The sequence below is a fragment of the Ceratotherium simum genome, chromosome 4, assembly GCF_057802395.1.
Source record: "Ceratotherium simum simum isolate JZ-2026a chromosome 4, ASM5780239v1, whole genome shotgun sequence".
Lineage (NCBI taxonomy): Eukaryota > Metazoa > Chordata > Mammalia > Perissodactyla > Rhinocerotidae > Ceratotherium > Ceratotherium simum.
Genome location: NC_141903.1, coordinates 30298363 through 30310781, shown reverse-complemented (window position 1 = coordinate 30310781; position 12419 = coordinate 30298363). Strand labels below are relative to the sequence as shown.

At 39.2% G+C, this 12419-nt stretch overlaps 1 protein-coding gene across 2 annotated transcripts in view; it reads right to left on the bottom strand.

Moving 5' to 3' along the window:
- The window catches only part of PPP2R2B (protein phosphatase 2 regulatory subunit Bbeta), a 260773-nt gene that overhangs the window by 94806 nt on the left and 153548 nt on the right, over positions 1-12419 (bottom strand). For both annotated transcript variants that reach the window (XM_087429601.1, XM_004420021.3), the window contains 2 exons: positions 8135-8232; positions 5070-5235 (listed from right to left, as the gene is read on the bottom strand). In XM_087429601.1, the coding sequence (XP_087285727.1) occupies positions 5070-5235; positions 8135-8232 (264 nt within the window). The remainder of the gene's footprint in view (positions 1-5069; positions 5236-8134; positions 8233-12419) is intronic.

Sequence of the window (12419 nt, the reverse complement as noted above, 5' to 3'; positions counted from 1 at the left end):
CACTATGCCTTCAGCACCTACAACAGTGCCTGGGACACAGTGGATGTTCAATGAATACTAGTTGCATGAATGAAGGAATCGCATCCACACAGTGCAAATTGCTAGCAATACGCAGGGAAATAAAATGGTGAGGAGATTCATCAAAATGCCCCTTTCCCCTTGCAGGCTCCTGGGAGTCCCGGGAAACTTCCTTTCTAACCTTGGTACCGTCCCAGCTCTTTATACCGCTGGCTGACATCTGTCATTCTCTGTAGCATTAAAAAAGGGGTGAGAACTCCAGTGCCCACAGGGGTCAGGCAGGCCAAGGGAAGGAGTGATAGGGGCTGGGGGCCTGGGGAGCGCATGCCCCACCATGCTTCAATTCTATTTTTTAAGGAAACACGTTCGGGCCAAACAGATCATGTCTGTGGGCTGCAAGCCTCTGTAGGCCTTCCTTCTCAGATTCCACATTATTTGTACTCTTGTTAACTTCTCTTCTGGAAGGCAGAGGCTCGGTTGCCTTCTTTATATCTCCCTCTACCTCTGCACAAGGTAGACTTTGGAGCCAGACAACCTTCGGCCCCATCCTCACTCCAACCCCAGCCAGCCATGTGACCAAGGACTGGGAGTCCCACACGGTAAGCGCATAACTAGTATTTCTTGAGTGACGAACGAATGGCAGCACCAGATTTAGCAGGAAAAACAGTACAGAACATCCAGTTAAATCGGAATTTCAGATAAAAAATGAATAATTTTTTGTATAAGTATGTCCCAAATATTTCAACCTTACAAATAAAGATACTTAATTTCTCTATGCCTCAGTTTCTTTATTTGTAAATTGGGGAAAATAGTGTCTTCCTCATGGGGCTCTTATGAGGATTAAATGTAACACTGCATGTAGAATGTTTAACACAGTGTTGGGCTTCTAATAATGATTCACAAATGGCAGCTGTTATTAGAATTAGCAGATTGGGCAACTATTCTGCAATAATAACATGTTGCTTTGACAGCGTTAGCTTCATCCCATGATGATGTCAGCACATCCCATTTCCTCTCTATAATACTGCTAGGAGAAAAGCCACCCCTCTACCCTGTCTTATTAGGATTTCCGTTCTCTTTTGCCCCCTTGTGTCACTCCTTCTTCTCTCCTCACCATATGCCTTGTCCTCAGAGGTCTGAAATGCACCTCGTTGTGCAGTGGGCTTCTAGCAACAATTTGGCTATTTTAACAGATGTGTCCCTGTTTCCTAATATCTGGGGATCACTTGGGCTGGTTGTGTCCACTGGCACACCTGGCAAGGCTGCTAAGTGTGAGATTTGTACACTCTCCCTGGCTTGTACTGGGACAGAAGGCGAGGAAACCTTTCCCAGATGCTGGGTTGAATTTAGAACTTTCTATCTATATGCTAACACTCGTCTGGTCCTATGCTCTCTGGACATCGTGCTCCATAATGAACTGCCTTTTAGGGTGAGAAAATGAAACATGGGCCATATTTATACAGTCACTTGATTAGCTACTGAACAGAGATCAGAGTGGATTAGCTACTGTGGCTTAGAAGAACCCAAATCAGTGAATTTTAACACCAAATATTTTCTTTTTCTTGGTTTTGGAATGTATCCCATCCTTTTTGAAGATAATTCTCCTCTTATAATTTTCTTATTACAAATGATAAATTGCTGTACAGAGAAATAGAGAAATCATAGGAAAAACCTAAAAAATAAAAATCACCTATAATCCCTCCAGTCAGGGACAATTATTGTTAATATTCTGCATAGATCCTTGTAGTATTTTTTCTATGCATTTTTTTTGACAGGGGTACAAACCTATAATAATAGTGCATATATAGATTTTGTACTTTCTCATTTTAGTTCCTTCTCTTTATTACACAAGTGGTACATACAATTGTAGGAAATAAAAACGAACATAAAAGTAAAAGAATTAAAATCTCCCTCAATTCCACTAGAGAGAGATAACTATTATGAAAATTTTGTGTATATCCTTTCATTATATTTGTGTGCAATTATATAACTGTTTTTGATAGACATAACATTATACATAGTTTACAATATGCTTTTTTCCTAATCATATCCATCTATACCAATATCTTTTCCTATAAATATACAATTTACAATAGTGAGAATTTGTTGATAATTAAAGGTCTAATAATGGGAGATTTATTAGTAAATGATAAAAGAATCATATAAGGGAATGCTATGCAGTTATTGAAAATGTTATGGTACTTTAGAAGAATATTTAACAATGCGGAAGATATTCCTCTTATTAAGTGCTATATTATTAAATAAAAAATCTGGTTGCAAAATAGTTTACAGAATATATCATTTTTGTTAAGAAACAAACAGATTTATCCATGCCTCTTTGCTTTTTTCTTTAAAAGACATTAACAGTGGTTCTCTCTGGATGGGAACACTTTTATTATCTTCATTTTGCTTTTCTGGATTTTCTAAATTTTTTACAATGAACATGTACTACTTTCATAGCATGAAAAACAGATTAAGTCTACCTTCCCCTCTCATTATAGAGATAAGACAGAAGTAGAAATCTAGGTAAAGCAATGTGCTTTCGTATGGCAAATAATTTCAAAGTCCAGATTTACAATTGAATGTTGGTTTTATTTTTCATTAAAAATTATTATTAGAAATATATTTTAGCAGAATGTAAAAATTGTACCCAACTATAATGAGATAAGCACAATTTTTTAAAAAAAGATAATTGATGGTGAATTCAATCCAATTCCCCATGGTTGGGTTGCCTGGAGTCATTCTTGACTTTATTATCACACAATTTTTCTCGACTCAGTCTCTTGAAGCTTTGTGGATAAAAACGTCTGAGGAACATGTGGCTGTTACTATGAGTAATGACTTTTTCTTTCTTCCTCTGAGTAGTTTATCATTACTTGTGGCAGCTTTTAAACACAATCTTATCATCTATCTTCATTTTCTCTTTTGTACAGTAATTCCAATTGTCTTCCATTAATGTTTGCATGTTAACCTATTTGGCTTAAGGGGAATTCTCAACCTCAATATTAGTATAAAAAAGAAAATCACATAAGAACATGGGAATTTTTCTCATCAGAATCATTTTGAGATGCTTTTGGCATATGAAATAGCATCCCAAATGGGAAGATAATATCCTTGTTAATCAAAAAACTATTTAAAAACTCAATTAACAGAACATTATGCTATATAATTAATCTTCATTGCATTTCACTGATTTCTTTCCCATCTCCCCCACAAAGTAGTTAAGAAGTCTTTGAATTTTATTGTAATAATCAATAGGCTAAATTTCATAATAGAAAGTAAGCTAGCTATAGAAGATAATCAGATACTTTTTCTCTGCCTGAAGTCATTAAGTCAAAGTCATCAGAAGTCTCTTTTCTTCTAAGCAGTGTTGAATCTGCAGAGCCTTTGAGTGAAACTTAAACAGCAAAACTAAAAGAAACTGAAATAAATTCATGTGGTCTGCCTTTCAAGAAATCAGAGTTGGAAAAAGTAAACAGAACAATAAATACAGTTATGGGGAAGAATTAAATTACTTGGAATCTGGAAAAACAGATGAGTGGAGATCTGGTCATGTTGTGATAAGCCACGCTTGAATAACCTTAAACTGGCTTTTTTCAGAATTGTCATTTTTTAGATTTGTACACTGGCCTTATATGTGAGGGATTTTCAATTCATATGCATTAAAAACTTTTCCCCCTTTTTTATAAGATTAAAATAAAACTCATTTTAAAATCTTAGAAAATAAAAACGCTAAAAGGAACACATTTACAAGTCACCCATAATGCACAATCAAAAATTAATCATGATCCACCTTTTAGTGTGTTTCCTTCCAGTCTTTAAAACATTAATATATGTTTGATTGTATCATATACATAGTCCACGTTTTTGTCACTTGACTTATGGGCATTATCCTTTCTTTTCAAATGCTGGGATAGGCAAAAGCAAATCCCTTACTTCTTTTTTTTTTTAAATAATTTTATTTTTTATTTATTTTTTCCCCAAAGCCCCAGTAGATAGTTGTATGTCATAGTTGCACATCCTTCTAGCTGCTGTATGTGGGACGTGGCCTCAGCATGGCTGCAGAGGTGGTGCGTCGGTGCGCACCCGGGATCCGAACCTGGGCCTCCAGCAGCGGAGCGCGTGCACTCAACCGCCAAGCCACGGGGCCGGCCCCCCTTACTTCTTGATTTATGTTTAAATGTATACTCTTCATGGACTCACACAGAGGATGAAATGAATCATCCTTTATTCAGCTTATTTGCTTGAGAGAGGGTTTGAATTTTTATACACTAATCCTCTTAATTGTTGTGCTATTCAATTAGCACTCTTTAGTATATGATTTTATTCTGAATTGTTTTGAGCATAGACGGCTTCTTTCAGCAAGGGTATTAAGAACCTTTAGAGTAGATAATTCCACTGTATAAAGGCTTATTGAATTAATATGGAATTTGGCTCTCTATTCAACCCCCAACATCCTCCCTCTCTGACCTATTTATATCAACTCCCCCTAAACCAACAAATGGTATAAGAAGAGTAAGGAGGGAGAAAGAGAAAGAAACCATTTCTGATCAGTTCTTTGACAGGGTCCCCCTCTCTTCTTGACCTGGGCTCCTAGCTGAACGTTTGATTGTGTCAGAGAGACACAGACATCTGCTTTACAAACCCCAAAATACATTCAGGAATTTATCACTTCTCTTCATATGCCAAACCCACAGGGACGGCACGTTGAGTTTCTTGGAATGTGTTCCCAGAATAACGTTCAGTGAATCTGAAGACAGGAAGTCACATTCCATAAACACCTGGAAATAATTGGTATTAGTCAAAAACTGCAAATAATGGGTCTCATATAATTCGGTCATAAATTTGTTATTTTTAAAAACAATAACTACTATTTACTGAGGGCCTACTTGGTGCCAGGCACTCTGTTAGGCATCTTGCAAATATTGTTTCTAATTTTTTCAATAGCCTGCAAGGTAAAAAGGAAAATTTAGTCTAAGAGAGACTAAAACATATGGTTTGGCTTACTACATTTCTGAAAACACCAAACAGAAAAAGTCCCTTCCACGTACCATTAGTAGACAGAAGGAAGTAGGCTGCATTCTGCTGAGGGAGCCATCTTATTTTATTGATTTTTTCTTCTATTTCTAAACTCTTCAGGTAATCGAACTCGGGTTCATGGCTCTGGAATGTGCTGTAAACATTGTATTCACCCCTACGATGAACCTGATTTTTACTCTGTAGGAAGGAGAAAAAATATACAAAAGATTAAATCATGTAAGCCAAGTGCAAATTCACCAATTCCTTCTTTTTTTGAGCAGAGTCATTAGGGGTGGGATGGGAAGGCCGTGTCAGAGTAGGATGAGGGAAGGATCATGACAGCCACAAGGTCTACCTTCGCTCAGTGGCCTCCAAAGCCTCTGATCATATACCCCAGTTGGTAAATATTAGCACCTCTAATACACATATAGTTATTTATAAATTATATACTTGAACTTCTGCACTAATATATGGTGTACATCATAAGATATACACAGAGATAGAATTTAAAATAGGACATGATTTTAAAATCAGTATAAATTTTAAAAATTAATATAGATAGAAGTTCTAATAGTTTCTTTCTGCCTCCTAATGGACATCTCGGACACCCTTTGGAGTGAACTATCCCACACTGATGTCCACATATACATATACCAATCCCTTACAAAGAGTACAAAGCTGTAGCATCTACACTTTTCATTGGTCTTTTAAAATCTCATCAGATCCTCACAGAAATCTGAGAGATAGGCTGGTGGGGAAATGGACAACAGAGGCTCAGAGATATTAAAATGACTTCTCTAAGGTTGCACAGCTTGTAAGTAGCAGATTTGGGTATCAGATCTCTCCCTCCCCCTTTTCTTCCAACAGGAGGAGTAACAAAACAGACAGGAACAGAGCTGACATCTGTGTCATTGGGAGAAGATGAGACTTTACCTCTCGCTTTCCCTTAGCTCTGATTATGCAAAGCGCAAACAGCAGGAACTAAATAAATGATGAGGGAATGAAACATAAGGCAGAGGGTCTGCAGAAAAAGGCAAGAGAAAGAAGAAAGGTAGAGAGGAGGGAAAAGAAGGTATGAAAGAGAGAAAGAGAAGCAGAGAAAAGAGGGAAGGGCAGTTTTATTTCAGGCGTTTTAGGACCTGATTACCAAGAGCTTCGAGATTCAGGCTTTGGAAAACTGTGCTCAAAAATTCAAATCTAGGGCTTATTAAACATTTGTCATAAAAGCTTGACTCTTAATAAAAGGGTCCATTAAAAAATTTATGTTTCTGGGTGGATATTGAACACCCAAATCGAAATCTCAACTTCCCGATGGGTGACGGTGTGGACGCCCAGGGGTTAAATATATTTGTAGGGCATCGAGGCTCCTAGGCACAAAGTCTGGAGAAGTGTACCTCTTGAGAATCCACCCACAGAACTGCGAACCAGGCCTGACCTAGATGTCGTCCCATGGCTTTGTTTCTCAAACTTAGTTTTCATTTCAACCCCAAACCTTGCCACGAAGCTAAACACTTAACTGCCTGCTATTATCCTCGACATTTATTTTTTATTGAACAAAACCACCTCCTTTGGAAAACGTGTCCCCCATCATTCTAGTGAATCAGGCTTCCCAAATATTTCAGTAAATTAAAATAGGTGAAACCTATAAATAGCTAATGGAAAACGTGGAGCGGAATATTGCCAGCAACATGCTGCCTTGGGTAATTTATGCTAAACAGCTCCTCTGGTTCCTCTTTATCATCGCCATGAACCTAATTGGATTTTTTAAAAAATTGAAGAAGAAGGTTTGAAAATCAGTTTTAAAAGGGCTTTAAATGCTGACATACTTGCTACTATCCTGCTTACTGCTGAAAGAGCCAGTCCACCTTAACAGTAAATTTATCAGTGTTGATTTGCTACCATCCAAATCAGACTGTCAAGTATGTGTAGTATGTGCCAGACCAATTAGCACCAGGCATCTCTGGAAAAGCAGGAAAAATTCCAGGTCACGAAGAGCTATTAGTTCCTACTTGCCAACCACATTTTCGTGTTTCCAGGGCCAATGGAATAGGCTGGGTGCCTGATTTAACGCTGAACACTTGAATTTATACAGAACCTCAAGGGATTATGATGCCCTTATAGAAATTAATTGCAAATAATGTGCAATTACCAAATATATCACCTCTAAATGAGGCTTTCCTTTTTTGAGGGGAGGTGTAACACAAATGGCTTTGAGGCACAAAGCAGGCTTTCAATTGCTAGGGAAGTCTCTTGTGAAACCTCCCTCCTGCCCTGGGCCTCCTGCTACACTGTGCCGGGTGAATCTCAGAGGCAGGAAGCAGCAGATGGGAGAGTTACTAGAACACAGACTGGCCTGCTGGAAGCTCCAGGATCATGCCAGGGGAGGCCAAGGAAATCAAATTGGGCCATAATTCCATTCTGACAAAACAGAAGCAGACACCAAAAAACACAATTTATATGAAAAAGGGAAACAATTCCTAGTGGAACCCAAGTCTCAGGAAGAAATGGCCTTTTTGAGATTCACCAGAAGTTAGAAGTCCTGCTCAGAATGCATACAGCATTCAGCTCCAGGGACCTTCAGGTCACCTATAGTAAAGTGTGTGCCATATGCATTGCTCAGATGTCATTTTGTGGGATTTCTCTCCCTTTGGTAGGGTGACCTATCATTTTCTTTTCTACTGACCCAAGTCATCCTTTTCACATCTGTTGGCAAAGAGCTATTTTTTTTCCTCCTATTCTGTAAGAGCACTTGAAATCAGGGAGACAATTTCAAAAGCTCGAAGATAAATCCCACTCAAAAAGGAAGAGTTACGCTCCACCAGCACCCATGGAATTTTGCAGGTCAGATGAGAAATGAGGTCGTTTTGAATGTGCAATACCCAGGTTTGGAAAGATAAGGCCATACCCAGAAAAGGCTCTATTTTCAGGTGCTTTTATGAGCCTGAATGTGGAACCGTTGATGTTAATGACTTTTTGGCAGTTTTTAGTTGGCTAGCAAAGCAGCAAGGTTAAGGGCGACACATGAGGATTAAGGAACAGTAGGAGGCCTCCTTTAAAAAGAGAAGAAAATGGGCATTTTGCATTCACTGCCACTTACCTCCTGCTCTCGTTGAAATATTACAACCCGACCCCCCTTGTCCCCTGTCGCTAGTAATTCTCCCGTGTGGTTGAATTCTACCGTAGAGATAATGTCAGCTGAAAAGAAGAAGACAAAGGCAATTTAAGTAACCGCACACTTACTTTGAAACGATAGATAATAGACACACTTTTCTGTGCATTTAAGGGCTTAGGGCTTTGTCTCTGCAGTGGAATTTGCAAGGATTTTATGTTCTGTATTTTAAGTGCCACTACAAGTGGCACTTGGGAGGTAAATTTCCTAGATGCCCACACCGCATTGTGGGCTCTTGGAACATCTGGAGAGAACAAAAGGAAAAAGCACATTCAGACCCTTTCATTTTGGGCAAGAGAAAATGAATTTCTTTATGGCTCGGGGAAATGGCAATCTTCTTTGATAATTTCTACCAACTACAGACCCTTTACCCACTCAAGGCCTTTAACATTCCCCTTTCCTCTACACTAAGAAACTTCTCCAAACAGGTTTCAGTGGTGGCTATTGAAGGGAAGATTGAGGACTGTGATGAAGCAGGGCGGGGATGCTTGAAGCTCAGACACCAAAAATGAAGGGACGAAGCACAGAGAAATCATGGACAAAACTCCGTGAGTTGGAAATTCAAGGAAGGACCCCACAAATGCTCCAGCTTGGCCCATGCTGCCTCTTTTCTGGTGAGGCCAACACACCCTTCTGGAAGAGCACGGCCTTATCCCAACCCCGGAGAAAGGTGCTGAGAAAATGGGGTCAAGAGGTCAGAGGGGAGAGGGCAATTTGTAATCTGTATTTCTAAAGGGAGAAAATACACAGGTGCCAGGAACTCAGATCACAGATAATTGCTGAAGGAATGCCAGCCTGCCAAGTCTTTCTTCAACGCTGGTTACCCCTGGAGGAACAAGGACAGGTAAATTACCTATGATTGGATTTATTAGGGCTATTTTTAGAAAAATGTCAGAGGTTAATTCCTCTGCAATTATTCCCCCGCAGGGCTCCAACAATTGCTACCCAGAGTGCAAATGAGTTAAAAAAAAAAAAGAGGCGAGGGAATTATGACTATGGCCTTTGACAGAGGAACTTTCTAAAGATTATGTCCATGTGAGGAAAGCAAAGGGGAAACAGTGAGGTGGAAAACTAAGGCAATTACCCCTGAATAATTCAAACCTCAAATCTTACTTTAATATCACTATTTCAGGGTTTTCTTTGTATGCCTGATTTATTCAGGTAAGTAGTGGCAAATTCTCCACTTTACATACTGTCCTTTTCCATACGTGAAAATGCTTCTAATGGTCATTCTTTGTGCAGAAGGAAAAAGAATAAGGCATAAGCCATAGTCGCTGTCAAGCCAGGCACATGTAAAAGGCTAATTCACAATTTCTTGTTTTGGTCTCTTAGATGACTAACCCCAGGGACAGCAAATTAAAACCCTATAGGGCCATGAGGTGAAATAGATAGCTTGTGTCTCCTCTTAAGGGATAAGTGGCCGCTAAGCTTAAGCCAACCATGGCCATGAAATATTGCATATGTTGCCAGATATTCTGATTTTTTTTAAAAGAAGCTGGAAATCCAGATTTTTATGCAAAATCTCTTAAGTTTTATATATTGGCATCTAATTATTTTTTTCAGTGCCAGGACATTTAAAAAATAATCTTGTCTGTAGGCTGAATATGGTTTGTGGGTCACCAGTTTAGCCTTCTGGTCTATAGACTCTTCCTTCAGGAAAGGCCACCCCATTCCTTATTGATGATTTCAACCGAAATCTCATCCATTCACTCAAGAAGACCCCTCCAGATGAATACTATCTTTAGGAAATACAAAATAAGCTGCATGGTTACTCAGTTCCTGATGTAAATTTCGAAGGCCCATTTCTGCAACAAGTGCCCATTGAGGAGTAGCAAAGCCCAGCAAAGCTGGGAAGCCAGCCACCTCAAGTGAATTATTTGACCACTTTCCTGTGTTATAGTTTGTGCGTCTTAGCAAAGCACTCTCATGTACAAGGGGAGAGAAGAAGGCTGTGTAATGTTTGCAGTTGCCTCAGAAGACCCTGGTTGAAAGCACTCGAGGGCTAGGATACACTTCTAACATCAGTTATTGCTTCTGGCTTTTCAACGAGTGCTTAGAATGGGGTTATTCATGAAGTTTCCTGACTTGAGTAGAACCTAAAGCAGATGTGCCTGTTTCTTTTCACTTTCAGGCTTCTGTCAGGTATTAAGGAATGAGTCAAAGCTCTCAAACTGTTTGAGACACAAACACCTTCCAGAGACAAAGATTAGTGGGAGCAATGAGAGGGTGGTGGGGAGACTAGGCCTGGGGGATAACAGTGCCATGCTCATGTCTTTAGGGCTGAGATTCCGCTTAAGTGCAGTTGACATCCTTCCTCTCAGCAGTGATGTTAACGCAGATCCTGGAGTTCTAGGTGGGCTCCAGGACCTGTGCATTGAGAACTAAAAGATGGGCCTTCCCTTTTGGTGAAGTTGAGTATCAGAAAAAAGAGTTAAGTATTTTTTTTCCAAGGTTAGCCTTGGGTTCAGTTTCCAAGAAAATGTCACTACAAGGAAAACAAAACTCACTCTCCCAGGGATGACATACACATTGTCTTCTTGCCCAGATTCTTTGTGAAAATGTCTTCACTCTCCCCTTAAGATCCACACAGGTAAAGACAAGGTAGGATTCAAGCTCACTTCTAAGCTACATGATCCAAGCTAATATTATCAGAACTCTGCATTATGAGATATCAAGCATGGTCCCATCTAATAAAAATGTCCCCTTTGTTTTCCAAGGCTTAGCATTATTTGTGCTATGCTTCCCTCAAGAACCTTGTAAGAGAAAGAGTGATGGGCATAGCAGGATTCTGAAATTCCTTAGTCCTCTTGCCAAGTCGTTACCTTTATGTTAATCCTGCCAACCAGCTGGTCTGTGTATTAGGTTGTTTATTCTAGCTACTGTCTATCCCCCTTCAGAGCACATGCCATTGCAGCTCGCATTAATACCTGTTTTGAACTTTCACGTTTCCTGACTCATTTATCATTGCTAAGCCAGTAGGTGTATCCAGAATACTTTACTGCCCCATCTGTCTCTGCATATCTTCCTCTATGACTGTTTAATCATTGATGCAAAACTGATGAATCACCCCACATTCCAATTGCAAAATACTGAAACTTCTGATACAAATACTCTTGTGCTTGCAACATGCTCTTGGTAGAGCAATTTAAACTGGAAAACATATGCTGCTTAAGACAAAATAACTTTTGTTGAGTATAGAAATAGGATATGGCGATAACACTAAACCAGCAAACTTAGAGTTAATAACTTCGTCTGAAATCATGGTCAACAGAAATCATTTCATCAAGTTCAAGATGATCGCCGACTTTAAATGACAAGTGTATATATGACAATTCATTTTATTAAGTGCCCAGCCGAATCACGCTGTTATGCAAAAAGCTATAAACTTGAGCATTTTCCCTCTGTTCTTTAGAGATGTGGATAAAGTGCACGTTTTTGACTAAAAACAAAAAAAAGAAGCCAAAAACAGTTATAGAGGTCAAATGTAGTTAATATGACTTTTTAAGGAAACCCTGGGAGGTATGACGTTTGCCCTGCTCCACATCTATTTCTGCCTATTTAATTTCCACAAGATGGTGGCCTGGTAACCCCATTTCTAGTTCAATAGGCACTGCTAAGACTGAGTTTTTCTTTTTTAAAACCAATATCAGCATCCTACAAAGGTTCCAGACTAGTAATTTCATACATAAAGTTTCCATTTACCTGAATAATAGAACTTGACTTGGCAATTATATTCACGTGATTATGGGGCTGAAGAAATGGAGAGATCCCCTAGTTCATGCCCTTGTCTCCCGCAGCACCATGTGAGGCTGGAATCTACGCAATGCCAGAGCACTGGGCTGAGAATAATTATCAGGCCATGTACAATTGAAACAGCAGGGTAATTGTTTTGATAAAATGATGGCTCAGTTTAGACTTAGAGAAGATCTAAATCCAAATCTTCTGATGGGGCAAGATCTTACTGACCAGGTCACTAGCACTGGACTCTCAGCATCAATCTTAGGGACTGAAATGAGAGGGTAATGCAATTTAGCCTTCAGAGCCCATTAACTGTTTTATCTTTCACCTAAGAAATACTTCATAGACAATACTATAAAGTCATTTACTCTACTTAGAGCAGCTGACTAGTTCTGCTCCAATACTTGTCTTTCTTCCTGATGATCACGTTGGTTCTAGGAGGAGTTTTCTGTTTCTTCAGTTAGGACAAGGATAT